This window comes from Falco biarmicus, chromosome 5, assembly GCF_023638135.1.
Source record: "Falco biarmicus isolate bFalBia1 chromosome 5, bFalBia1.pri, whole genome shotgun sequence".
NCBI lineage: Eukaryota > Metazoa > Chordata > Aves > Falconiformes > Falconidae > Falco > Falco biarmicus.
This window is the reverse complement of record NC_079292.1, coordinates 83,733,526-83,761,131: the sequence shown is the minus strand read 5'-3', so window position 1 is coordinate 83,761,131 and position 27,606 is coordinate 83,733,526. Positions and strand designations below refer to the sequence as shown.

The following is a 27,606-nucleotide window of genomic DNA, read 5'->3' as shown; positions in this document are numbered from 1 at the left end:
CCCAATGTAAAAGGGAGGTTTATTTATGGAAAGTTATACATTATTATGATACAGATCTAAAGATGTGTGCTGTGAAAGGAAGCAGAGAATCAGACACTAGCTCAAACGACGTCGCAAACTCCCACTGTGATTAGTAAGGTGAAATGGCCCTTTCCAGGACTTAATGACAGAAGAAAATAGGATGCTTGACCTCTTGCTCAACATTGATGTTGATCCTGCAGGGGAAAAATCCAGAACAAAATAACCTCAATGGGAACAAACCAACAGCTGCAAGATATAACATACGGCTTCAGGATACAGGGTAGTCGTCCCCTTCTGTGCAAAACAGAGGCTGGGCCCAGGTCTGGCAGCAGGGTGTGCCTGTACCACTTGGGCATTGCTCAGCAAGTAATAACCAGCATAACCGCCGTGCTGAGCAGGATGCAGACCTACAGCAAGACAGGATTGTACCTCTGACTAGTCAACACACCGCCTCCATGATTCATGTCACCTCAAGTATTCTCCTCAAGTAATGTTTTAACTGTCCAGGAAAGGGTTTCTGTAACTCCACGTGAAACACCTTGTCTGTGCCCATGAGGCCTAGGCTTCAGGGGGGAGGCTTTCAAGGACTGCTGTAGGTAGATTATTCCTTGCTAAGTGCCAATGCTTTTGAGGAAAACCTGAAAGTATTCCCCAGTCTCTCCATTATTCTGCAATTTGGCTTTCCCCCCTAGAGGCTGAGCTCTTCCCGTGAACAGCAATGTGGTCTCCCCTTGAGTCCACTAAACATGTGTCATGGGACAGGACCTGGCCCCTGTCTGGCTGCTCCCTGAGAAGCCTGGTGGAGTCTGAGGAATCTGTTTCTGCGAGGATAGTTATTGCTGTACTCACCCCGACAACTTCTCTGCTCACGTTGTTTTATACTTCACCTTCTTACCTGCCTGGTTTTTTTTTCCTGGCTTTTACTTTCCTTATTAGTCCATTTCTGCAACAGCCTCTTTGCACGGTGACGTATACTGGGTGACAGCATACTCTTCTGGAGAAGAAGGAAAGAAATGTCCCTTTAGCCTGGACACCACCTTCATTGCCTTTCCCTGGAGGTGGGTGTACCCTACACATGCTTAAGCTGGAGATCCTTGAAATGTCCTTAGTTTTGGCACCTGCATTTTTGTAACTTTCTAGTCATGCCCACTTGTACCTTGGGCATGAGACCCAGCTCACTAAAGTGAAATGAGTCTTGACAGTAGATCCAGATCCTGCGAGTTCCAGGAGGGCTGGTTCTGGGTCTTCCACAACGCATGCAGTGTTTCTGCTGTCTCAGCCCATCCCCCAAACTTCATACTAGTCAAAATCAAAGACCAACCTGTTTCATAGTAATCATAGATCTGCACAGGAGCTGGCTTGGGATGGGTCACTACAAAGTCCTGCTCAGCTGTGAAAGAGATTTCTTTCCTTTTCTTCTGCGAGATCTGGGAATGGATGGACAGGGATCACATAAATCTTTTTATTTGTAAAACAACATCTGGAGCAGACCAGGGTGGTAACTGATAGACTGTATGTTCCAAATCTCATTGATGCCACACATACAGATGTGGGACATCCATTATCTGAAATATGTTTGGAGAGTCCAAATTGAAACTGAAAAGTTGTAGGTTTCCTATCCTGCTTATATTACCTGATTCTGTAGTTATTACACATCCTATTACCAGAGAGGGGAAAAATGTCCCAAAAAACTGGGCTTAATTCTCAAGGGTCTACCAATGGTCAGGACGATAAAATCTGGTATCCCAGCCCCTCCCATTTCAGACAGGAACATTATGTGCCACCAAGAAACTGGGAATCAATGTGCATCATGGGCATATTGGCTTCTGTTGTTAGTTCTGCAGGGCCCCAAGCAAAGTTACTTTTACTATGTAAATGCTGAGCCAGGGATTAGATTACCGGTTACATTTGGGAACGAACTAGTGTAAGAGAAGGAATGGAAATCTTTCCAGAGGAGTTTAGGGCAGTGTTTCATGTCCTGTTGGAAGAACTGAAGTTTACGAGAAAACTACCAAGGGGACATAACACACAAAGGAACATCTTTTGTGGTGTTTATCTGATATTGACTGAAAAGAGAAAGATTTTTGATTAATTTCTATGTGCTTTTGTTGTTTAATTTATTTCTAGGTGCTAATGGGGCGGGCATCATTGTGAAGCCGTTTGGGAGGTTGGGATGTTACATGCAGTTTGAGGACTAAGTAGCTTAGTGATTACAGGGGAAAACTGTTGAGGAAGGAACATGATAAATGCACTTCACAGAGCGCATCCATGCTGTAGATGCATCTATTACATGCTGTTTGCATCCTTTGTGAAAATTAGATGCACAGTGATCAGAACTTACATTTTCCAGATAAAGAAGGACATGGCTTTTCTTGTTTTCTACTTGCATCACTGTATGACTGGCAATGAGCTTTAAAACAATGAAATGGAGATAAATGTATTTATAAACAATGAAAAAACAAGTGCTACCCCAGATCCTACCATTGCGTGTTTATGGGATTCATTCTGGTCCTAGCCAGGTATCAAGGGCTGGCAGCTGATTTTTAGTTGATACGTTGCTGAACAGATGAGTAGACTGAGCAAAACCTGCTGCTTAGTGGGGGGTACGAGCACTTCCCAAGTGCATGGGAGGCACTGCAGTTCATTTAGGGAATACTGCCTGACTCTAGTGTAGAGTTTTCAGAATCAGTCTGGCAGATTTCCTACACTTTCCCTACCTAGGCACTGCCAGCTCCCAGTTGTACCTGCCAGCTGGTCAGGTTCTAGCTGGAACCCTTCCTAGTTTTAAAGGTGCGAATGTCTGTGTGCTCACAGCTCGCTGCAGGACATTCCCTCTACCTGGTAATGAAGACAGTGCAGCCATGCAAACACCTCGCAGGGCTTGTGGGTCAACAAATGATCCTTAACGAGGCCTTTGCTTTCATCATGACCAGTCTTCTCCTCTGTCCCTGGGATGACTCATTTAGTCTTGCTCCTATAAGTTTACCTTGTCCAGGGAAGACTTAACAGGAACAAAGCCAGACAGCATCTTCACATCGATAATGACCATGTTGGAGCTGCTACGCTTCCCTGTGTAACTGAAACAACAGAAGCCCTCGTCAGTGGGGACCGTGCCTGGGGAAGCAAACCTCAGCTCTCTGCTCCTGGTCTCATACAGCACAGGGAGGCTGGCATGAGGCACATGCACTTGCTGACTGGCTCAAATGAAGACACTGGGGAGGCCCCTGGTATGAAGGGGCCAAGTATGTGCTACCACCATCAGTTACCGCTACAAGGTCTTTTGGGATACTGTGTTTCACAGGCTGGTATCATCAACACATTGATCAGCTCATGGTTCTTGACTTCGTAAGCAGAACTGAATACACAGGGTAACCTTCTCTGCGTGCCTTGTCAACTGTGCAACTGGTTTGTTGATGGCACATTACCTGCTTATGAGGACAATATTAAATTTCGCTGGTTGATCCAGTGGGCAGGAAGCATTTGATGTCTGTACAGAGAGTGAAAATCCAAAGGTCCCCTCTGGAAGGTGAATGTTGTATCTCAGTGCTGTCTGGAAGAGGAAAAAACCCTTTTGTTCAGGCATGACAAGAGTTTTCCTTGCATTCCAGACAACAAGTATCAGACTTAGTCAAGTTTCCTGACAACGTTGCTCTTGGTTTTGTGAGGAAGATCCTTGCTTACATCAATGACAGACACAAAAGACTAATGCTCTTTAACAGTGAAGGTGCTTGTACCCAGAGTTACCTCCCTGAGGCAAACCAGCTCCTGATCAGAAAGGACTCTTTTTTTCCCCATGCTGTGAGTCACAATGTGGGATGGAGGGAAAAGTTTAAATAGTTTAGGGAAATAAAATAATTAGGGAAAATAAAGAGAAGTCTGCTAGACAATCATCAAAAAGATCACTGTGTTGTGTGCAGAATGTGAGACACAATGAAGAGGAGAGCAGACGCTTACTTGCGTAAGTACACATCCACTGCCATTCACTGTTAGGCTGTATTTCCCAGGGACCTCAGGAAGGGGAATCTGTTGCAGCAGGAGCCTGTTTGCATTGTTGACAATAAATGTCTTCTCAAAAGCCTTTTTGGAAGTGATCTTGACTACATTTTGTGTAACAGAATTGTAGGTAGCCTCACCATAAGCAGCAAGGGCTTGAAGAGCAATGACTGTGTCCTGAAGAAAATAATAAAAAGCAATTAGCTACACAGTGTGGTCCGTGCAAAGGAGGTCAAAGTTATGGTTCCAGTATGAAACATAGTTATTTCATCCTGGCTAAAGAAACCCTGAATTTGCGCATAATTCCAGGGTTCCCGTATATACGGAGCCGTTCCATTCTGACATGTATGTTTTAGGGTGGAAGAAATCTCTGTACTCATATAAAGGTCTCAGGACATAAAATCTGAGCACTAGAGCATACTTCTAGAGTTTTTCATGGTGGTGAAGCATGTATTTTCTGGAGAACTACTACAAAACACTTCTTGGTCATGTAACAGCTGGAACTTGGTGTTTTCTATGCTCATCCCCAACACAAGTATCTGTATTTGTTGCTAGTCAGATTAATCTTGTATGGCTTTAACTTTTTCATAGTGAAGAGGGAAAAAAAAGAAAAAGGGGTATTTTGGTCTCTTTAAGAGAAATGCTTGGTCTCTGTGTGTTTCAGACATGAGGTACAAAAGAGAAATAAGACTAGGTAGTCAAAGCCCTGCTGGCACCCTGAAGCAGTGCCCCATGTCCTAGGACTGGCTGGGGAGTGGAAGGGAGTTTTGGCACCTGGGTGGAAGAAAAACCTCCGTAGGGATTCTGCTGCCTGATGATCCACTGCACAATCCCTGAGGCCTTTGTGAGATCTTCTTGATTCTGGCTGGGTTTGTAGAGCAGTGCCAACAGCGCGTAACTGGTGATCTCGACTTCAGCTGATGGGGCATGGTCAAGGAAGGAGGGAGATTTTTCTGATGGAGACCTCTCCTCCTGCTCCCAGTGCTGCGAGCCATCTGAATAAACAGAGGGTGAGGAGCAACCAAAATGGGTTATGGGTGTCACTGCTGCATGCTGCCTCGGAGGTGTGCTGTGTCCTGGCCTCTTTCTCACAAGTAATCTCTATGGAGCAACAGGTGTGCTGTAAATTAACTCCATGTATTATTTGCAGAGGTCGGTGCGTGTACCTATACTCTCAGTATTGTTAAGGCTAGACCATGAACCATCAGTAAGATCTGTTCCCTCTACCCACTTCCCAAATTCCGCAAATGGTTGAAACTCACCAACTTCTTTTGCTGATTTCTGTAACTCTCTGAGGAATGAATCACATTTTTCTGCCTTGCCAGTTAAGCAGAAAGCGTAGGCCATGAGTGCCTGAGTGTAAACATCACTGATATTCTTCTCAGATGCAGTCTCCAGGCAAAAAAAGGCATTTCGGACTACAGGGTACTTTAAAAAAAAACACAACAAACCAAAGCAAAACAAAACATATGGGTTTACTTCTGGACAGTAGTCTTCACCTGGACAAATATTTATTTTCTTTAAACCTGTTCTTCCTCCCGTCACTATCACAGCAATGAGAATGGGACCTCAGTTTGTATAGTGATTTCAGGAGAGACAATACAGGATTATTTAAGGAGAGATTTCAGAGAAAACATCAGACAAATCAAGTGGCTTTTCAGTGTGTTTTTGAAGATGTCAGTCTATAAAGAGAAGACCGTTTCTTTCACAGCTAATTCCTGCTTACCTCCATGACAATAATTCACTCTGCACTTTTATAGACGGGAGTCTGTTGTTTTAAACAAATCCAACCTAGCAGTCTCTCCTCAGTGACTCTGGTGTAATTTTAATTTAATTCTGTGAAGTTGTACTAGGTTTACAACAAATAAAAAATGTTTACAGATTGACTCTTGCCCTTGCCAATGCACTAACCAGGAAGGCCCTCAGAAAAGATATGACAAATTGGAGGCAGAGAAACTCATATATTGAAGTTTAACATCTCCTCTGTGGTCTTCTTTGTACTAGCCACTTTTTAAAAAGGATAGAACAGCTTTTCACTGTGATGGACCTTCATTTTTCCAACACAGCTTTTAGTCCCCCTTGTAGACTTTATGGATTTACCTGCAATAACTTACTTTCTTGACTGAACCATGTCTGAGGCTAAACTATAGCGTGTGGGTTACTACTTTTCAAGTTTCTTTATCAGAAACTAAGAGATGTCGCTAAAGGTCTTGGGTATCTCAAATAGAAGACCTAACCTCACTGAGACCTGTACAATTTCTGCTTGAACAGTGATGGCTTAAAAGATATAGAGATGGGGAACTTCTCTACCACAGCAACTAGTGCAGATACAGAGCGGGGTCACGTTCCTTGGGAGTACTCTCTCCTTTTTCTCTTTACTACAGTTTGTAGCAGATGCTGGAGCCAAGCCAACAACTGCAAACCAATTCCAGCTGAATACCAGCAACTGAAGGTCTCCTTACCGAGCTGGAGTGCCCAGCTTCTAGCATGGCAATGGTGATGTAGGCAGAAAGCGACAGCTCATCATCTACTCCTCCCTGAAAAGGACACAGAGAGAGGAATAATTAGCGAATGCCATGAGTGAGAAGTCTTTAAAAACGAACTGCCATATCCCAGCTGGGAGTGCAGTCAGTTCTGGAAGCAGGCCAAGAGGAAGGAAAGCATACACAGAGCTCTTAAATGGCTCTTAAATCAAGAGAAACCCATTGCTACCATCTCAAAAAACAAACAAACAAACAAAAAACCCCACAAAACACCAAAACAAAACAAAACAAACAAACAAAAAACCCACAAAAAAACCCCTTCCCTCAAGCTTACAGTTCTGTAACCCTATCCCAGGTGCTTGTAAGGTGTAAGGTACAGTGTGGGGAAGCTAGCTGAGCTGAAAATAGTCATTGTAAGGTGTGGAGAGCTAGCCCTTGGCAGAGGTCAGGCGTTTGGAGTAAAGTATAGCTTTTGACAGTAGTGGGAGAGCATATTCTTAATGAAAAGACTGTAAATTTGACCAAGAAGTAATTCTCTACCACCTTCAAGGCGTTGTTGAAGAGTGTTCCAACGCTTTGGAAACAGCCATCTGGCTTCTGTTTGCTTGCCAGCCACATCAGGGTTTGAGCCTGGACATTGTCATCAACATAGATGAAGTGACTAGCTTGTGCAAATGATTTGTACACAAAGGCAGTGAGCCTGCAAGGGAGAGATGAAGAAGCATTGGAAGTAGGAACAGAAAAACTCAGCCCTCCCATTCATGCTATGCATAAACATGAAGAGTTACAGCCAACATGCTGATGGCTTGCTTTCTCTTGGTGTGCTCCTCTAGGAGAGGTTAGTTAAAGGAACAGTAGCTAGATGGGACATAGGAAGGGTGTCCAACACACTCTGTGGTTAATCCTGGTTATGTGGTACTTAGGGACACGGTTTAGTGGTGGACTTAGCAGTGTTGGGTTTGCAGTTGGACTCAATGCTCTTAGAACTCTTTTCCAACCTAATTGATTCTGTGATTCTACAGAGCAGTGCGGTGCATTGGGTTCCATGGGAGACAGCAGGAGTGTGAATCAAAAAGTTAGTTGGGTCTGTAGGGATCGCAGCCTCTCTGCGCACCCTGCCTGGCACGGGGCAGAGAGCCATTTTTCTTAGTGCTTACAGAGCCCCGATCTTAGACAGCTCTGTACATCTGATTTAGCTAGTAAAAGTGCATCATGTGAATTCAGTGCAATTTAATCTCTGAGCCACTTCTGCTCCCAGTACTCACCAGGTGTTCCCTTCTTTATCTCTGGTGCCAAAGATGCTGTAGGACCCGTCGGGATGTTTGTATGACAGCTGCTTCTGGTAGCCTGAAAAAACATGGAAGAGGAAGTGTTCCCTAATTTAAAAACAAAATTCTGTTCTGTTTGCTGGCAGATTTATCTGAAACCACCATGGGAAAGAGTGGAAAGGCAATGTATATCTACCAAGCAGCAGGGGATCCCTGAAGGAGCTTAGATGGAAGGATGGAACATCTTGTCCAGCAGAAACATGGAACAGACAGAAACAGAACAGGCAGAGCTGTCTCAGCTCTGTGCTCCGACTAAACTAACAGGATTAGGATACACACTGTGCCTGGGTGGAAAAGAAGAAAGGGTCTGAAAGGCGGAATCTCAAAGGAAGCATGACAGTTGAGTCTCAGCAAAATAGGATAAGGAAAAACAGAAGATAAAAGAAAGGTAATAAATGTCTTGATCAGGGCAGACTCTTGGGTCGCTGAGCTGTGCTACAGCAGCTGTGCCATACTGCTCGGATAGCCACTCTGCTGCTTCTGCTCACTGGGCCTCAATGGGAATTTCAGCATACATTGTAAGGGAAGCGCAAGGCTCTCACCGCTCACTAAGTATCCGATGGCCTTGGATTTGACCTCCTCACTCAGCTGCCCTGTCTTGTTCAGGTAGTCCAGGACGTAGATGTTGGGTGCAAACAGGACCATGTTCTGCTCCCCACAGCCAAACGGCATCTGCAGGAGCTGGTGCACGTTCTGCATGGCAGTGCCCATGATGTCACCTGGGGAAGAGGAGGTGCCAGGGGGGATTAGCACAACTCATAGGCACTGAATTAAGCAGTAGTTTTTGTTCCGTAGTCAGAGTCGTGGAAAGTCTAGCTAGGGTTGCAAGCCTTTCCAACAAACACAAAGCTCTCAGTACCGAGTGATTTGTTCTGTTCTGCTTCGCAGTCAAAAAAACCCTTGTTCACCTTTCCTTAGCCTAAATCACCCACACCAGAAACACTACCTATTTCAGTGCCACTTTCAAGCAGATACTTCTTATTAGAAATTAAAAAAAGTTGTTCCAGGAAACTTCTGTTTCCAGAGGAGGGAAGCAGAACAGCCCAGAGATGCTACAGTGAACCATATATTGCAGAATTGACAACTAATGCTGAAAAGGGGCACTGGTTATGCAGATATATCACAGACCACCTCTAAATTGTTATTTTTAGGAAAGATGACACAAACCCAGCAAGGGATTTCTAGAATGAGCTGAAATCACCAACATTACAAAGCAAAGATTTTGTGACTAGTGAGTCACATAACCAAGTTCAGGTCCCTTTCAGGAAAAGATTTCACTAGCATCTCTGATTTGCAGGTGGGCGAGTAGAAAAAAGTCATACTGGCATGAGTCTGGCTGAGGTCATAACTCAGAACTGTGCTACTTCAGAGCAAAACATTCAAATGCAATAAATTTAAACAGAAAAGTGAAGAATGCAACCAATATTTAAACTTCATTCCTCTGACACAGCAAAGAGCATTGCTGGACAAGATAAGAATCAGTCTCTTTGCTCAAAAGTTTCCCACACAAGGAGTGGAAACTCACATTTTGGATCCTAAAAAAGCTTTCATTTTATATTTTTACATTTTCTTTCTTTTTATATTTTATTAATTATATATTTACCAACAACAGAAAAGGAAGCTCTGGCTGATCCTTTCACCACATTTGTAGGTAGATCTAGAGCAACATCTTGAATAACCACGGCATCTGTGGAGAAAAATATTGTGTGTTGTGGTCATTTGTATGGGAACGTTCATCATAGCAGTGAAATGCTCCTGGTAGGAACTGCACAGTGCAAAATTACGCACAAGAGACAGCAATAGGCAGAAACTCACAGCTGTCATGAAGAACCTCAAGGCAGAAGGAGGCACAGCAAAACCAAAGTGGAGAAAAACAGACCAATTGGTGCAGTAACTGTCATTGATCAACAGAAATGAGTTGAACAGGGTAAGGCTGGTGGTGCTCACAGGCTGTAGTGTCTGTGAACCTTGAGGATTTCTTCAGCATAATAGTGGGGACAGCTGGTTGGTGAGGGTCAGGGCTGCTTTTGTGCCTTTTTTAGGCAGAGCTTCAGGAAACCTTGGAAACTACTGTCAGCACCAAGATAGTGTGGAAGAGAATGTTACATTCCCTCTCCTATTCCCATTGGAAGTGGAAAGCTGCAAGCTACAGTTAGCCTTGGAACAGAGGACAGCAGTCAACATGAGTGGTGAAATGCAGGACAGATTTTCATGAAAAGGGCATCTCACTTTGATAGTTTCACAGCAGCCTTCTTTCAACATCTCAGCACTGCTGAGTGCAGCGCAGGCACTGTCTAAGTGACGGGCACCTGCTCACACAGGAATTTTGTAGCGGGGAACTGAACTGTAACACTCACATTAGCTGCCATTTGGGCAGCTCTGGGGAAAAGGGGAGGGACAGCATCAGTGAGTGCTGTGGGAGAGTGCGACCTCCAGCCTTCCTTACAGTTCCTCTCAGGACAGCAGTACGTAAGACCCTTACCTTTTGTACAGATTAGGGAGTTTTGGGTCTTTTCCCTTCTGATGCCTTCAGGCTGCATGGCAATGGGAAGAAGAGACACAGGCAGTGGATGAGAACAAAGCACGCAGAAGAAATGCAGTGACAGAAGACGCAGCCCCTGCTCAGTCCTCCTGCATCATAAGACAATTGGACTGAAGCAAGTTTACAGGTTCGTACTTGATGTGGCTGCTACTAAAAGGGAGCTCCCATCAGATGGAGTCCCCCACTTCCAGTTTCTCCTCTGAATGAGGGAGACATGCACTTACCAACACCCACTGATCCTCATAGAAGAGGACATCAGATGGGAGTGGACTTGTTCTTAGATTGAATAGCCAGACCCTGTCCCAGCCAGATGAAGGTAGAGCCAAACCAGGAGTTCTTTAGGGAACCTGAAAAACTTTTACTTGCTTTTGGTACTTTTGCTACATTTTCCTTTCCTCATGGGAAGTACAGGGCAAAGAGTAAGAGCCGTCAGCAGTACCTCAACCAGCAGCGTTCTGATCTGGGTGTCCCTGTAGTCAATACTGATGTTCCTAGGTGCTTTGTCTCCACAAGCTTCATCATCCTTGGTCTCTGCAGTAATCCTGAATACTACACTACCTTAAATAGTAGCAGAAAAGGAGAAAAAATATAGACCTTTATCTTGCAGAATGATGGCTAAAGTAAGAAAACTTATCTGATAATGAATATCTACAGATATCAAGTAGTGCAACATAATGAATCGTCAGTCACTGCATGTGAGACAAATGGGAAGAGAAATGATCTCTGAAAACAGGAATGATAAACACACTGCAGTTCTGAAGGAGCTCTTTAGTCCAGACAGCTAGAAAGACCAGTGGTAGGCCAGGTTCTCCACATTTTAAGAGGATTAGGTTTTTTCAAGTGAGGTATAAATTGATTAGTATCAATCTCAGGACAGAAAATCAGGTGGATTCAAAGGCACTTACCAATTTCTTTGGGGAAAATATTCCAGACATAGGTCTTTCTTTGCTTGGCACATATACATCCATCATCCTCTGGGGAGATGATTTTGGCCTGATAATCAAGGGAATCTGACAGCGAAACATTAATCTGAGAACAGAAAGAGGAGTGTGATGGGATGATTTTGTACCATAGGCAAATAGTGCTTTATTGTTAGAGGGGGGTGAGATAGTGTCTGCATCTGGTGTTAACAGCGTAGAGCAGATTTAAAGCCTGCGATGATGGTGTTAGATGAATCATCCATCAGATGTAACCTTAACAGTATTCCCTTTTGCTTCTCGTGACATTTTCCATTGAGACATTAAATATCCTGTGCATACCTCTGATTCCCGATCAGGATATTTATATTCAGTTGTCCTGGTGCTAATGGGTTTGAACTAACTTGCAAAGGAAACCAGTTATTAATGTTTGTTCTTCTATTGTTGTATCAACACTTGGAAAACACGGTTAAGAGATGAAAGCCTCAATAACTGAGATATTGTTTTTCTAGGATGTTTACAATCCTAGGCCTTTTTGTTTTGTTAGGTCAAACTTAACAGAGCTTGGGGAAAAAAAACCTCCTAAATTGTGTCTTGATTTTTCCTCCTTTGATGATGAACTCCTTGTGAGATTGGAGAGCTAACATTTAGCATTCAAATCAAGCAGAGGAAATCTAGACTACCTTTGCCTCTTTTTTTTTCCAGAATTCCAAAATACAACATAAATAAGAAGCCAGACAGAAGATCCCCGTTATATTTTTCTTCAGGTATCCTTTAATCTGTGTGTAAGCTCCCTCCATGCAGAGGTGCAGTGCACCTGTGGTTTGGAGCCATCTTGCCTGGAAAGTGCTTAATATTGAGAGTACAGTCCCCCAGTGCCTGGGAGCAATAGAGCCTCTAGCTGGACAGATACTCTGTGGTGCAAGTACTGGACTTCTGTGCTCCCTGTTTTGGGAACTTTGGCCCCTGAGAAGGGCTTGTCTGCTCTCCACTTCTTGCTTTTCCCACTTCCTTCTGTCTGGTAAGCACAAGCCCTTCACTTCTTCACATTTGCAAATATATCCTGAAAGAAAAGACCTCAATAAAACTGTCAGTGGCTCACATGGCTGTGGATAGTGAATGATACTCGGCAAAGCATTTGCTTACTTCCTCTATGGATCTTGAGACAGTTGCTTACATACCCATCCTAGTCACAGCTCACACAGAGCTCCCTCTGCTTTGTAGTGATTTAGGAGGACAAATCCAGTCAGGATAGTCTGTCATCAGGTAGAATGACCAGTGTACACCATTCAAGAGCAGGGACAGATCCAGTCATCTACACCAGTCATTTTGCTGCAGCTTCTTTGAAGATGGGGTAAGGTCTAAGAATGGAGTCAGAAGTACACACCTTAATGCAGCGGTCAAGGTAGTTGAAGACATTCGTTCTAAGCAGGAAATCTTCCCCTTGGATGATAGAGTACGGCAAGGTCAAGTCCACAAAGAAAGGCTGGAAGGCTGTCAGGGTGGCAGGCACAGACAGACCAAATCCCACCAACTCTTCCACACAGAAGGCGCTGGCCTTCCATTCGGTGATGGTGTCAGGGATGGTGTATGAGATGCTGGCTTTTCCAGTAGAGCTGATGAGAATGGAATAAGGATGAGTTTAGAAAGGATGAGTTTCATATACCTTGCTTCTCAGTCCAGGCAATGGGTCTTGAAAATCAGCACTACCCTTATTCTGTCCGCAGAAATTCAATATCCAAGTCCCCACAGAATTTATTACCCAAATCTGCTGAGGAAAAACCTATCTGTAAGTTCTTCTGCCCATAATTTTCCTGAGTTTGGAAGGAAAACTCAGAATTTTTGTTACATGGACCCATATTTTAAATAAAGGTGCCCCTCTTCTTAGGAAAGGAATATGTTTCGTGGTACACATGTTGTGAGAATAGACAGAGTAATTTTATCATGGGGAAGAGGAGGGTAGGTGGCCAGGTGACGACTGAAAAAGCTAAGTCTTTGCAGGCCAAAAGGTAAGAAGAGGTGACAAGGAATTGCCGCCTTGCAAGACATCAGGGGACATATTGAGTAACTCTTAAAAGTAAGGCAAAGAGATGGAAGAAGCAGTACTCACTTAATTAGAACTATATCCCAAATCCAAGTTTCAGGGAAGAATTCCCGAATAGTCTCAAGGATGAGTCTCTTCCCACGTTCCTCTCTAGCAATTTCGGCTGATAAGAGATAATGGCAATTTAGTCAGAACTGATGCAAATAATGAAGACTCCCAGAAAGAACATGTCTTAATATGCATGGGCGTATGAAGGAAGATCAGTGTTTACCCATTTATTTCTGATACTGTTGGTAATGCCACACAAACATTAACTAGTATCACCAATGTATCTCTGAGTTAGGTATAACCTGGTATCACAGAGAAAGAAAACATTACTTGAAGTGCTTTGGTTCCTTGTTTATGAGCATGAGACCTAGGGCAAGAACTCAGGTCACTTGGCTTTCAGATCTGTTTGCTGTCCACACTGTTGCACTCTTCAAACAAGCTCTGGTCAGAAAGGAATCAGTGTCAACAGCGTCAGTTTTGTCTGACACTCTACTGATTGCCTGGCATGAAGCTAGACATGAATCAGAAACATAGACCTGAAAAGCTTTTTTGGGCATTGGCCATTATCCTAAGCCGTCTCAGTCTGTGCCAGACCAATATTCAATATCAGTACCAATGTGATTCATCAGTACTGTCCATGTCACATGAATACCACTTCATTTAAGGAAAATATTAAAATCTCTTTCCTGTCCCCTTTATTACCTGATGATTTGACATGGTGTGTGGAAGCCATGAATCCTGCATTCAAGAAATATGGGGAAGGTCTTGCAGTCTCACTAGTACACACAACTGGCTGATGAACCTTGGAATTAGTAAAAAATTTCATGCCCATATCCTGTAAAACACACATTTCAGTTTTAGCCATAACCATACTGTAGCTGGGGTTTATTCCATTCCTCCTTCTTTCCCATTATCGCCTTTCCACCACAGAGATGCTCAGAGACATCTCTGCAGAGACTTGTGGGAGCTTTGTGCATGCTGGAAAAATCACAGCCGGCACGTCAATTGAGACAATAAATGTCCATGAGGAGGGTTTGTCAATGTATAAGTTTTACTAACAGTGTCATTTGCAGAAATAACTAAAGCTACATAAGTAAAAACTCACTTCAACAGATTTAAGTAATGTACAGGACATTTACCCTGAGGAACTGATATACATCTGGGCCTAATCCAGGCATTACAGGTGTGTAATACAAGCCTTTGTGAAAGATGTTGTCAGATGAGACACAGGGGTCTTGGGGGTCATCTTCTAGATTGAGCCCATCAAAGATGTAGCCTTGAAAGTCTTGGAGGGGATGCAGGCTGTATATCTGGGGAAGAAACACAAAACCTGTGTGTGTGGAAAGATCAGTTCTGATCACATCATCATGTGCTGCAGATTGCCAGAGCTGACATGTTGGCCTGTTTGACACAATGAGCTGTTTCCTGGATTGAAACCTGGCTGAACAGCTGGACCCAGAGAGTGGTGGTCGGTGGCACAAAGTCTAGTTGAAGGCCAGTAACTGGTGGTGTACCTCAGGGGTCAATACTGGGTCCAATCCTGTTCAACATTTTCATTAGTGGTCTGGATGATGAGGCAGAGGGTACCCTCAGCAAGTTTGCTGATGAAACAAGACTGGGAGGAGTGGTTGATACGTCAGAGGGATGTGCTGCCAGAGACCAGTCACTGGTTAAACTAAATCCCACATGAAAAGAGGACTTCCAACTGCTGATAAACAAAAGCTTTGTATTGCCTATTATAGATGCTTTTTGACTAGCGCATGCAAAAAATGGTAGAAGGCTAACACAGTCTAACAATCTTAAGTGGAAAGACACTGTAATGGAGGCGAAGGAAGCAGTGGAAGGGTACAATGCGTTTGTTTGGGCAGCTCACCGTGTCTGCAGACAGCTCCGTCTCAGACTTCAGGAGCAGCACGCTCTGGTCCACTGCCCTCACGGCACAGAAGGAGTTGGCAGCAGCTTCGATGACTAAACTGACGTTGGAAGCTGAGCGCATCTGCTTTTCAGAGAATTGCAACCAGACCTGCAATTTATCAAACCGATGTTGGTATGGCTCATCCCTATGCCCAGCATTGCTCTAGGGGTGCGTGTGAATGGAGGGCGAGGAGAGCAGAAGGCTCTTCTGTTAGAGCACAGATTGCTTGGAAGAGAGATGTCTGGTCTCCACTGCCTCTATTGACCGGGCCTCCACTGTAACGGGGGCTCAGGTACAACCACACTGAAACTCCTGTGACAGCTTAAATGGACCCCACCTCAAGTGATTTAAAATAAAGGTGGATTCTGTTGCCGCTGTTGTCGTCTCAGATCTTATTATGACACAGGCTACGTGTAATGAGTGTTACAGTAAGCAAATCATATTTTTACTAGGTCCATAGCCCACTTTAGCAAATATTGAAAACCGATTCTGTTTTGAAACTATTCAGAGCAAAATCTATTTCACATTTTTGTTTGATAAGAGGGAAAATAAAAAAAAGGAGTGGAGGACCTTCTCAGGTAACTGGAAACATTTTGTTTAATCTCACTTGTTTTGTTTTCTCCTAAAGTTTTATGGGGTTTAACTTTTAGGAACTGAAGATTAGAAAAATCTTAACAGTGAAATCTGATTTCAAAATGACAAAATGTACCAGTAGAAAAAAACATGGAAGGAAAACTTAAACACCAGATTGCTATTTTTCCTTTCTTTTCCATTTGTATTTAGTTCTGGTAAACTCAAATTGCCTTTTTCACAAAAAAAGTGTAAAAATTTAGATTGAATAGTGAAGTGGGGTAAGGCTAAAGTGTGCTCGCTATGCTCAAGAACAGATGGTCTAAACTAAATAGGACACCAGTATAGTTCAAGAGAGGGAGGAACTATCTGGGAGTTGAGTGGGTTTCCTGAAAAGTAGGTTTTGGTGTTTAAGATTTACTTTTTTATAATAAGGCCAGGAGGTGGTGGTAGAGGAGAGGTATAAGGCCATCAAGAAAGAGCAGAAGTGAAGAGAGTAATGTTGTGGAAGAGAGTAAAGTGGGTGGAAACAAGAAAAAATCCTGGAAATCTGATGTGAACGTGTGCACAAAGAATTTGTATTTATCTGACAGCAGGAAAGACTTCTGTATCTTAGTGCTTCTCACCTTGTTTTTGAAACACTTCTCAACTGGAAATCGGACACTGTCTGCCACCAGCTCCTTGGCAGGGTGTAAGGTATATACCAGCAACCGGAGGGCTGGAGCCATGTTCTCGTTGATCACAAGTGGGATGGTGAAAGTGCCGTTTTGCTCTGTTCAAAGAAAGAAATGGACCCGTAAAGAGACAAGTGCAAAGGTCTGCTGTAGTAGTAGCTGTCCTCCGCTGGTATATGGCTGTACCAGTCAGTGGAGCAATCTGCACTTAGATGATAAACTGAAAAATCCTGGATTTGCTAGATAGGCCTGGGTTTAGATCCAGATGAATTCAGATTTATTGTGGGTTTGAACATGTGGCCAGATTCAGAGAGCCCCCTAAGCCACACACTCTGCATTCCCTACATTGTCCTTTGGGAAGATCTTTACAGGACACTACTTCTTGACCCATACCAAATGAACTAATTGCTGGACTAAATCTGAATTTATAGTGATCTTAGTGGCAGCACTACTACACGTGCATGAATGGGGCGAGATGCAGCCCTCCCATTAGCTGATGTATACATCCAGAAAGTCTTGCCTTGGTCCTCAGTTCAACCATTCCATTCTTTTTTAAACAAATAAATTTAATGCAGAAACATGGATTGGCAACTTAACTTACCAGCTTGGATATTAACTTTAATTTCCCCTGTAAGGACAATCTTGCCTTTTGCCATGCCCTGTGCAGAGAAGAGCAATGTATTTATGGGTTGGTAGTGGCTGGAGGAAGAAAGTGGCAATCAAGTTCAATGTACACCAACAGGACCATCAAGCTGTGTACAGTGAGATTGCTCCAAATGCTTAAATATCAACTTTAGGGCACGGTGGATGCTGCCACTGCTGCTGCTGTGGCTGGGGCCCTTGTCACTGATCAGGAAACAGAAGAAAAAGGAAGGAAAGAGAGAGGCAGAGAATACCATAAAGAGTTCCTTGGAAGGAAGAGACAAGAACCCTGGCCTGAGACATTTGAAGGTGGTCCCTTGCTATGAAACAGAGTAACGTAGCCAGAAATGGAGGTCATTTTTCCTGAGTGAGTAGATTTTCCCAAACCATCTCAGTGCTGCTTCTGTCCTTGAGTTGCTGGCCATTGTGCTGGCTGTTGATACAAAAGCTGGAAGAGCACTCACTGCCGTAATTGCTGTGGATGGACTGCCAGATAGCTGCCCAGTCCAGCCTTTTCAGCAAGCCATGCAAAAACCACACACTCACCACATAGTAGAAGCTCATGGTACTGATGTTCTCGTATCCTTCTGTGTTCAAAACGTAGTGCACAGTGATCATCCTCTTCTGCCCACAGCTCAGGTCTTTCCACAAAGGCTCAATCCTCACAAAACTGCTAGTCCAAGAGTAGAAGCGCTGGATGGAGAGAAATGCATCAGGGTAGGACGGCTCTATCCAACCTTCAGAGTGGCACTGGTCACTGGTTTTGTAAGTTGCCTGAGGGAATGGGGAAGAAAAGGAAAACAAATATGTCACTAGAGAAATTATTATCACATACAGACATCAGAATGATTAATTCACGCAATGCATACATTTAAGAATTTCATCTAAAGCCAAACTGGTGAGGAAAAAGCAGCAAAATGGTCTTGCAGCCTTGCAGCAAGCCATTGCATTGCTACAACTCAGGTGTTCCTCACTTCTATAGTAATCTTTGAGAGGTCTAGAACATGAAATAAGCCAGATAAAGCACATATTACCAGAATTCAAATTTCATCCCATCTTTTTGGGGTTCAGTCTGAGAGCAGCCATCTCTCTTTATGTCTCTATTCAGCCTAGTTTTGTACTCACTTTCAGACTGATCTCAGGATCAAACATTTTGGACGTATCAATACTAAACTCTGCAATGCCATTATCATCAGTGGTGAAGTTGTCTGTGTTCTTGTTATTGACAAACAGATGAACAACCTCATTGGAAATAGGAGAGTTGTCTTTGCCTACCAGCTTGATCTGTAGAAAAGAATGCAAAACAGGATCAGCATCTTATCTTTCTGTATGTAGATACCAAAGTTTTGCACTCCTTTGCTCTCCACACAGCATAATTACATTTTCTTCTCCCTTCAAAGCAATACTTAAGAACTGAAATGTCTCTCCACTTTCTGGGAGCTATCTCAGCTATCTTATGAGGTTTGGAGCAGAAGCTTCCTCAGCATCTGCTACATCATTGATAAAGTCCTCTTGTGGAGCAAGAACTTCTTACATCTCGTCTCTTTCCCGGTCAGACCCTTCTGAGTACACATTTCCAGTTTAAAGATGTACTTCCTTTCTTCCATTTTCCCCTTTCTTAGTCTCAAGAGTTTGCTGCTGATACTTTCAGTGTCTGAAAGCCTTCTCTCCAGATCTTTGTTTTGAACATTTTTCTGATTCTGTCCCCACTGACTCTGCTGTTTATGTGTTAAGCAAACAACAAAATAACAGACACCATTAGGTAAATTCTAGGTTGCTAGAACTGACATTCATTTAGAGGCTTGGGTTGGTTTTTTTTTCAGAAAAAGATTGGAAAAGTAATAATATATTAAGTGCAAGCTTAAGACAGTGACTATCCTTACTGTTCAGAAACAGCATGGAGAAAAATGACCTCTGAAACAAAAATAACAATAGAGAACTAAAAGTATTCAGATGGATGTTAACTTCAGTGGAACTGAAGGCAGCAAAACTGAAGGCAGACAACATATGGCCAGCAACAGATGTTTCATAGCGCAGGAAAGGACCATGAATGCCATGTGATGACACCAGGACAGGAACTGGGACCTGCTGCATTTTGAGAAAGTACAAGCATCAGTGGCTTCCAGACAATAGTTCATCTGATATGACCCTCAAGGGTGGGGTTTTTTTGCTTGGGTTTTTTTGAGGTTTTGTTTGGGGTTTTTTTGTTTGGGGTTTTTGTTTTTTTTTTTCATAAAAGCAGCCTGAGGCCAGTCAGCAGCTTTGTCTCTGAGACGTGACATCCCAGCTTCCTACCATATGTCTTTTAGCATGTTTAACCTCTAACGTGTGTGTGAATGTGTGTGTTTGAGGAATTACACTGTGGCACATCACCTCGGGGAGCCTGTTCACTCCCATCCTCCAGAAAGGGCTGTTAAGGTGCACAGCAATCTGAAGAATGGACCAGGAGTGGGGAACATGAGAAAGTTATACAGACATCTTCCAGAGAGGAAAAAAATCCTAGAAAGACAATCTCTTCTCTCCTTCCAGCTACTGGTAAGATGTCCTATCATTGAAAAAAAGCTGAAGTGAAGGAAAGAGAGAGATTCATCCCTACCATTTATACCACTGACAGACTTATATGGGATTTGTCATGAAACACAGAATAATGAAAAAGCTTTTTGAGACAGAAACTTGATTTTTTCTTAAACGCCTTTCACTGTTTCTTCCCTCATCCCCCAGTGTTTTTATTCATCTCTGGTTGGCATACAATGGTCAGTTCTGAAGGGAGAGGCAGTGATTTATATCAAGCTTAAAATAAAAGTTAGAAAAATGCTAGTTAATGTATTGTTTTGTTTCGAAGTATTTCTAGTAGAATCAAACTCAGAATATAACTAATAGTCTTCAATATTCAGAATTACCAATAGGGCACTGTATGTAGAGAAAGAAGATTGGGGAGAACGCCCCCCCACTCCAAACAGTACCCTAAATGTTCCCATTACCATTGTCATGTGATTGCCTGTCAGTCATCTTCAATACAAGATCTCTATGCCCTTGCTTACCTGTCCAAAGTAAGGAATTCCTCTTTTGTAGTGGCGATCCATGTTCTCAAAGTGTATATTGCTCATCACCCGGGTTATGGAAATAGACTGAGTAGCTGTAAGTTGCAGGCCTGTAAGAAATGTCCAGAGTCAAGAGAAGATGTACTTTGTCTTGCAAATAGCTTCATCAGAGTTAGCATTTGCCTGGAGACTATCACTGTGCTTATAAAAATGGAACTTCTTCAGGAAGACATCCCTGTACTCAGCAGGCAGAGGCTGACTATCTCCTGCTCTCCTTTTTGACCACATCACTGTTGCTGTTTCTGACTGTCTAGAAGGCATTACCTGTTCCTTTCTCTGTGACAATGGCTTTCACGTCAAGATTCCTCACGTAACCAATGCGGTTTAGCTCAAAGATGTTGGAGCTGAAAACCTGGGAGAGGCAGCCCTCTGACTCCAGCTGGAAAGAAGAAAATAAACCCAGTTACCAAGGATCACAGCTTTCAAAGGCTGCTTGCAATACATGGGACCCTTCTTTAGTGAGTGAAGTCTTTTTCCTCTGCTTTTAATGTGATTTATACAGGGCTGATGGAGACATCACTGTCTAGCTTTTCAGATGGGAAACTGAGTCACGAAGAAGGAACATGCCAGTTCTTCTTCAGGCCTGTAGGAAACCAAAAAGAGAAATGAGGTGCCCTGATTCCCTAGCTAGTGATCCAAGCAAACAGATGAGTAGAGTGAAGTGAAGCATCCAAGACAGAGTCATGAAGGCAGAGAAGCAAGAACATAGGAGAAGACAAGCACAAAGAGGAATAATAATCATGTATCATACGTCTTTGGTAAATGATTGACAAACTGGGCTTTTCTTGCACCTCCCGTATAAATCAAAATCCCTGCACACACTGAGCTGGACTTTCCCTTCAACAGGCTGGCCATAGGTGTACCTAGGGGAAGAGGAAACAAGTCCGTGAGCTGATGCTTGAATAATTGACTTAAGATCACATATGCAGGAATAGATCCAGGATAAGCAGTGAGCTGGGAAGCCAGAGAATGGAATCATTTCACAGGCTTTTTCCTTAACTCTCCTGCTGTTACAGAAAGATAATACCACTCAGGAAGTGAAATCTTAATGAGTTCTATTTCACCCCTGAACCAAATCCATATCTTAAACATAAAAATAAATACCTCTATAAGCATGATGAACAGACATGGCTACCTACCAAATTATGACTGTTGTCTCCACTCTTCAGCTTAAGCTGGAATTCTAGACTTACTGAAATCAAAGCAAAACTCCTTATATCTGCAAAGAGATCAGGATCTCACCTGGATTCTAAATTACAAGATCCTGGTGAGTAAGTCAGGCTGAGGATTCAGCTTGGAGGAGGAGTTAAAGACAGCTGGAACCCTAGGATGCCTGCTAGAATTTAAAGATGCTGCTCAGCTGTATGAAGGTCTCCCTCTGAAGTAGGTTATTGGGAGTGAACACATCCTGCTTTAACAGGGGATTTCTCAAAAGATTTATTCAACCCACTAAACACTAGTTGGAAGACAATATTCATACAATAAAATGAAATTAATACACAAGTAAATGAAAGCTCCAACCACCAAGTCCACTCTGACCAGCCTCTTCTGAGGACCTATTTATTTTGGTCTCTTCTCTAAACCTTGTTTTATTCCCCGGTCCTTGGGAAGTTCTTTCTCTTCAGCATATTTCCTAACCACTCTGCACCTGATACTTACACTCCACAGACTTTCACTGTGAACTCTGAATCCAAGACTGTCAGTCTTTCTGGTGCACTGACTGTGACATCAAATCTTGGCAACACTAGGACAAAGAATGAAGAGAAAAAAGATACTGGCATATTGCAAACTTGCAGGCCCTCCTAAGAAGAGAGAAAATGAGGCTGTATCATCAGTGTTAGTCACAGATGGAATGGGACCCCCGAACTGGGGTGCCAAAATGGTCAAGAAGTGGCCTGACCTGCGAAGGCTCACTAAAGTATTTCTACAATGACTTGAGGAGCAGTCAGGACTGAGGTGAATCCTGTCATGTCTAGATGCCTTGCAGAGCTTTGGCCAAGAAAGCTCATGGATGTGGCTGGATGAAGGTTAGTTTGTCACAGTGAAATTTGCAGCCAACGTATTGATTTGTAATGTAGATTATTTTCTGGCTGAATCTGTGAAAAATGGTTAATTTCCCTTTGTCTTTTTACTGCTCTTCTTTCCCCCTTCTCCCTTCTTAATGACAACGAATTGAAGTGGCATTTGCCAGGGAGGTGTTTGAAGTTTTAGCGGTCAAAAGAATTGACTGATAGGAGTTCATCTCTAATAACGTTTTCTACTCTGAATAAAAACATACTGTGGCATTTACCATATTCCTCCACAAGGAATGAGTGATTCGTTTTATCTCCTGACTTCTTTGTTATGATAATTTTGTAGCTCCCCAGGACAGGCTCTTCAGTTAGTGGGAATTCAATCTGGATAATGTTCATCTCCGATGTCACATTTTGCCACTGAAAGATCCTGTTGCCCCGTGGATCCTGAAGAAAAAAAGAACACAGACTCACAGTTTGTTTGCCTTGGAAATATTTTGCTACGCGCAAACAAAACCAGAAATTAAGAAGAAAATAGGGCAAGTTCTTTAACTCGTTGGAGAAGTTGCTTAATGCATGTGCACTAAGACAAATTATGCCTTTGTACTCTGATTATTAACGTTGTTAGATTCTCATCTTCTGATATCTGATTTAGGCATCCTGTGCCAGCCTAGGTATTAGCCTCAGTCATCAAGAGAAGTTGCACAATACTGCTTTCCCCTGCTCTTTAGTATATGTTGCTCTAGTTTTGTGTCAAGAGGGGAGAGAAAGAAAACCTTCACATTTGTTCCACGCGCATCTTGGCCTTTAGCAACCCCAGCTGTTTTTTTCAGCTACCAGAAGAAGTAAGTAAGTAAGTAAGTATTTCTTCTGTATTCACTGGGGTGTCATTTGCCTCTTAGTCTATGGTATGCTAGTTAGACTAAAGAAAACTTGCTCACACCATTTACTTGAAGTCTTTAAAGACTTTGAAGTCTTCTGGCTGCAGAAAAACACATGTAAAGCTCAAAATATGTAGGTTTCACTGCAAACAAAATAGTCAAGTGACTTCAAGGTGTAACATGAAAACTTGTAAGAATTATATCTAGATGTGGACTGCGATTGCTATTTTAAAAATCACCACAAAATGACATGGAAGTGTTAACATAGCTAGTAATCGTATCCACAGCCTACCCTTGTTCATAGTTCTGAGCAGCACTTGAGTTATGAAAAGATATACTCCAAAATAAGTTGGGCAAACTGGAAGAGGTGGAGGGGAGTGAAAGGCAGGCAAAAGAACGGTACAGCTTTTGACTGCTGGAATGAATATAGGTACGCTTCCCATGTGAGTAAGGTTCAAACAACATCCTGGGATTTTATGAAATTTCTGTTAATTTTTGCAAGTGCTCTCACAGGCAAGATTTGGCTGTGTGTGGACACATACAAACCAGTGTAAGCACATGTGCCCTAGGTTTTATCTTTAGATACATAATACAGTGCAAAGAGAAAAAATCCTTACCTGAATTGCAATCAAGGGGTACTGAAAGAGGAAAAAACAAAATAGGAGAAGAGATTAGATGGCTGAACAAACACAGATTATTTTCCCCCAGGACTGTGAGAAATGTATAACCTATAATCAGTATAATACCAGTAATCAGAGATCCTCATCTCTTATTTTGATCAGTTTAATAGCAGTTTTACTTCAATAAGACCACATAAAGGAAAGAGATGAAATGAGAATGGTGGGGCAGGTTCTGATCATACTGGATTTAGTGCAATCCCAGAGCAGCTGAGTTCTAGAGACGCATGAAACGGTGATCTGGGTTTTGATCTTACATCCTCACTCTGCTCATTAGCACCAGCTCTTGCAGTAACACAGTGCTGTATTCTGGTTATAACCACATAAGAGGAGGCCAGTAAAGACCTATCTCTTGATTTATGTACTCTGAGCATGAAGGCAGCTTGCTGGCAGTGAGGAGTGCCTCTGATGAGATAAACAATTGTGGTAGCAACTTTTCATTTTCATTTCCCCATTTCTAAAATGAACAAAGTACTGGTGGGTGACACACCAATTTTTGCAAGCAACAATTGCTGAATAGTGATAGCAAGAGACTAAACCATGGACTTTCTGGTCAGAGCTAAAATAATGTCTGCATCAACAAAGTCGAGGGGCTCTTGAGCCTCTTTCCCAGCTGTAGCAGGAGTCAGGAATCCAACCTGCTACACACTTGCAATCTTCCCTGTGACCCTAACATAAGGGTGGGTTATAGCATTGCTTAGGAAATCATGCTAATTCTTTGGCATTTAGTCTCTCTAATATCTCATTTTATCCACAGAACTGTTTATTTAAAATTTGAGAAAAGGTTGTCTCCCAGCAATTTTAAATACAGGGGAATGTTACTGGTCACTCACCATCTCCTGAACAGGTTTAAAATTGAAATCCAGGGCAACAACACGAAACATTACTGGAAAGACAAGGAGTAGGGTGTTAGCATTAACTGTAGTTTATTTGGCTGAGCTTGATGTTTTGCATTCATTACTACTCCCGGTTTCACTAGATCTCCAAACAGTTCAATTTGCACAAGATGCAGATAATAAAACACCTTTGAAGGTAAAATAATCCTACACAGACTTTGCCAAGGGGACTTTTCCCCAACATCGAGTTCTCACAGTCTTTCATGAAAGTTTGCTTAACCTCAGAGAAAGGGGATGACCGAACGAATAGCCACTGTGCAGGTCAGGCAGTCTCAGGTGATAGCCATAACTCTTTCAGCGGCCGTCTGCATGATGTAGGCAGATTTGTTCCTCTTCATTTCCCCATCTCTAAAACAGGGTTTGTTGCTTTGAACATATGAAAGTTCCAGATATTATTTGAACTAGGTGAAGTGTCAGGTTTTCCTAATGCACTGTAATTCCTCTTAGTCCACTTTGTTCTCATCTTGTACAATTTTTTCCCTTACTTTCTTTACTTCTTTTTTTTTTTTAAAAAAAAACAAACAACAAAAAAACAACTAAAACAAAACACCCAAAACCTGAAAGGAGAATGATGAATTACTGTGCAAGGCGAAAATAAAAACGTGTGTCAAAAATGTCCTTAAAAAGCATTAAGTTTTCATCACCGAAATTAGGCTACTGCTTCCCCTGCCTCAAAATCAAGCCATGTTTGGTGGACACCTTGGTGGCACCAAATTCTGGTTGGCAAGCTTTCCTTCATGCTATGTATCTACGTAGATAAAACTTATCCCTAATTAAAGTGTAGCTGATCCAGTCTAATGGCTGTATTTGGCTGACCTGTGGAAAGAAGTATTCTCACAGTGTTTCCTAGTGTTCTAGCTGTGTGCTAGAAGCCTTAAAGACTAGCAATGAATTAAGGAGTGGATCTAGATGAATGTTTTTTTGTATACATGGTGCTCTGTTTGATGGCCAGATGAGAAGTATAGATAGGGGAATAACATAAGTGCAGGAAAGAAACCAACATGAAAATATAAAGTCCCAAACTGTCAGAATCCAGTAGGTAAATAGCATGATTTTGTCTTTAAAAACTTGTAGTTAATTTTAAAGTAATATATTTCACTCATTATCTTTAGACTGTCTTTGACACTGACCAGCACCACAGGCAGAAGGCTGGGGGAGCATTGTTTTATGTCAGGCACTTAAATAGTGGAAAGAAGTGATTAGATTACTACCTTAACCTGTCACCAGGAATGAAACAGCAGCAATAAAATCTCCCCTCTTCGGTCAGCTAGGAGGAAGGGACAAAGAAAATAATAGAGACCATGGGATAACTGTTGCCTGCCATCCTGAAGATGACTCTGAACGTCACAGCAAATACTTGCAATGGTTTTAACAGAAACTCTGAAGAAGCTGCCTAGACTCTAGCTTAATCTGAAAAGTACCTGGCAGAGAAATTCTATCCGAATAAATTGCTTCCTAAGGGACATGTTATAAACTAAGTAGATATTCACCGCTCTGTCCTGGTTTGTAGATGGGTTTGTCTGTCTGCACGAAGATGATGCTGTCCGTGTTCCAGATCATCACTGACCGCCGCTCTGCTAGGCTGACCGTGGTGCCCTTGGCAGAGAAAGAAATGAAAGCCAGTGGGGCAGAATGGAGAGGAGGAATCTGTAAGGAAACAGAAAAACAAGGGGAGGTTGCCAGTCTTGAAGTCATTTGCTCCAGAACCTGTACCTGTGGCATGGGGTCCTACAAAGAGACACCCATCTCATCAACTTTCTTGGACCTTTCTTATTTCTTACGTCTATTAAAAACACCTCCTTGTCTGTTACTATATATTTCTCCTCCACTTCTTTTTTTCCTTCAACAAGTCTTATTGCTTCCATTAATTATTCCCCTCCAGTGCTCTCTGCTCTGATTTTCTTGTTCCTCCTTACACTTCTTTTCCGTTGGGACATAAATAAAAAAAAGAAAATTACCGTGAAGTTGAAGCACTGTAGACTATTGCTTGCTGTCATGGTTTTCTCAAAAATAGTGGCGTTAACAGCACCATATTCTAGGATGACTCTGACAGATATTGTCTCGTTAAGGTTAAGGAACTGCAGGCAAACTTGACCTGGAGAGTCAGTTTGGAGGACAGCAGGCACCATCAGGACATACTGCCTGTGAGATCCAAACATCAGAGTGATCACATCATAGATAAAGAAGAAACAACCTCAACAGGATGAAACAAGTACGAAGTGTTATTTTTCAGTACCCACTGATTAGATCAAATACAGGACACTCTGCCAGTGCCCCTCACTCCTGCTCTGCAGCTCCCAGCCCAGGGTTCCCCACACAGCTCTGCCAGTGCCCCCAGCTCTTGCCCTTTTGCCCTTTATCTGAGTCCTGGACCCCCCTGCTTTTAGCAAAGCACACAAATGTTACTGCTGCTACAGTCTTTTCTGAACACACGTCAACTTCTATGACAGTTCTGCAATAGGCAGAAGTTCTGCTTCATATTAAATGAGAAACTTTCTCTTGTCTTCCACATTCCAGTTTAACTTAGCTCTTCTGATATAAAAGATAAGTCATGGCAGTATTTAATAGTTAAGTTAAAATTAGTGGCACTAATTAGCACTGTCTTTAAAGCCTTATCACAAATACTATTAGTAATAATATGATAGTTCTTACAGCTCAGGTTCCTTTGCAGCTGTTACATGCTGGAGAAGAATAGTCAAAAGAAACTTCAGCCACATTTTTCTCACTGGGTGACAGAAGAAAGAGATAAACTCTCTTCCCCATAAACAACTCATTGCCTACGAGTTTAACAGCTCTGCCACATTCCTCACAGAGTGCTCCAGAGGAAAGGGAGTCAGCCCTTCAACTCCTCCCTGGCTTCTT

The 27,606-nt window shown here is 42.6% G+C and overlaps 1 protein-coding gene across 2 annotated transcripts; it reads right to left on the bottom strand.

The window, feature by feature from the left end:
- LOC130150660 (ovostatin-like) lies at nt 1-27,606 on the bottom strand. 2 transcript variants are annotated; one of them, XM_056341811.1, is made up of 36 exons: nt 27,397-27,606; nt 26,703-26,886; nt 26,235-26,391; nt 24,682-24,734; nt 23,789-23,809; nt 22,569-22,737; nt 21,938-22,022; nt 21,030-21,141; nt 20,543-20,657; nt 20,219-20,328; nt 18,303-18,461; nt 17,724-17,951; nt 17,137-17,194; nt 16,488-16,633; nt 15,250-15,399; nt 14,516-14,686; nt 14,079-14,211; nt 13,395-13,491; nt 12,672-12,900; nt 11,273-11,396; nt 10,807-10,925; nt 10,308-10,359; nt 9,429-9,512; nt 8,368-8,544; nt 7,763-7,844; nt 7,041-7,197; nt 6,477-6,551; nt 5,277-5,442; nt 4,789-5,009; nt 3,976-4,191; nt 3,447-3,571; nt 3,008-3,098; nt 2,363-2,431; nt 1,343-1,448; nt 917-1,015; nt 1-215 (listed from the first exon to the last, which is right to left on the bottom strand). In XM_056341811.1, exons 1-35 carry the CDS (start codon nt 27,516-27,518, stop codon nt 954-956), a joined length of 4,425 nt encoding a protein of 1,474 aa, XP_056197786.1. In that variant the 5' UTR covers nt 27,519-27,606; the 3' UTR covers nt 1-215; nt 917-953. The 2 variants fall into 2 exon arrangements, with proteins under 2 accessions (XP_056197786.1, XP_056197785.1); XM_056341810.1 differs by having other exon boundaries at nt 1-1,015.

What these genes read in the sequence shown, in the direction of transcription:
- LOC130150660 (XM_056341810.1), bottom strand. Translation starts at nt 27,518, where the DNA reads ATGAGTTGTTTATGGGGAAGAGAGTTTATCTCTTTCTTCTGTCACCCA. An exon ending in ACCTTGACCGCTGCATTAAG is followed by an intron (nt 11,397 to 12,671) that starts GTGTGTACTTCT and finishes TTCTGTTCTCAG; the next exon opens with ATTAATGTTTCGCTGTCAGA. An exon ending in CATCGGATACTTAGTGAGCG is followed by an intron (nt 7,845 to 8,367) that starts GTGAGAGCCTTG and finishes ATGTTTTTTCAG; the next exon opens with GCTACCAGAAGCAGCTGTCA.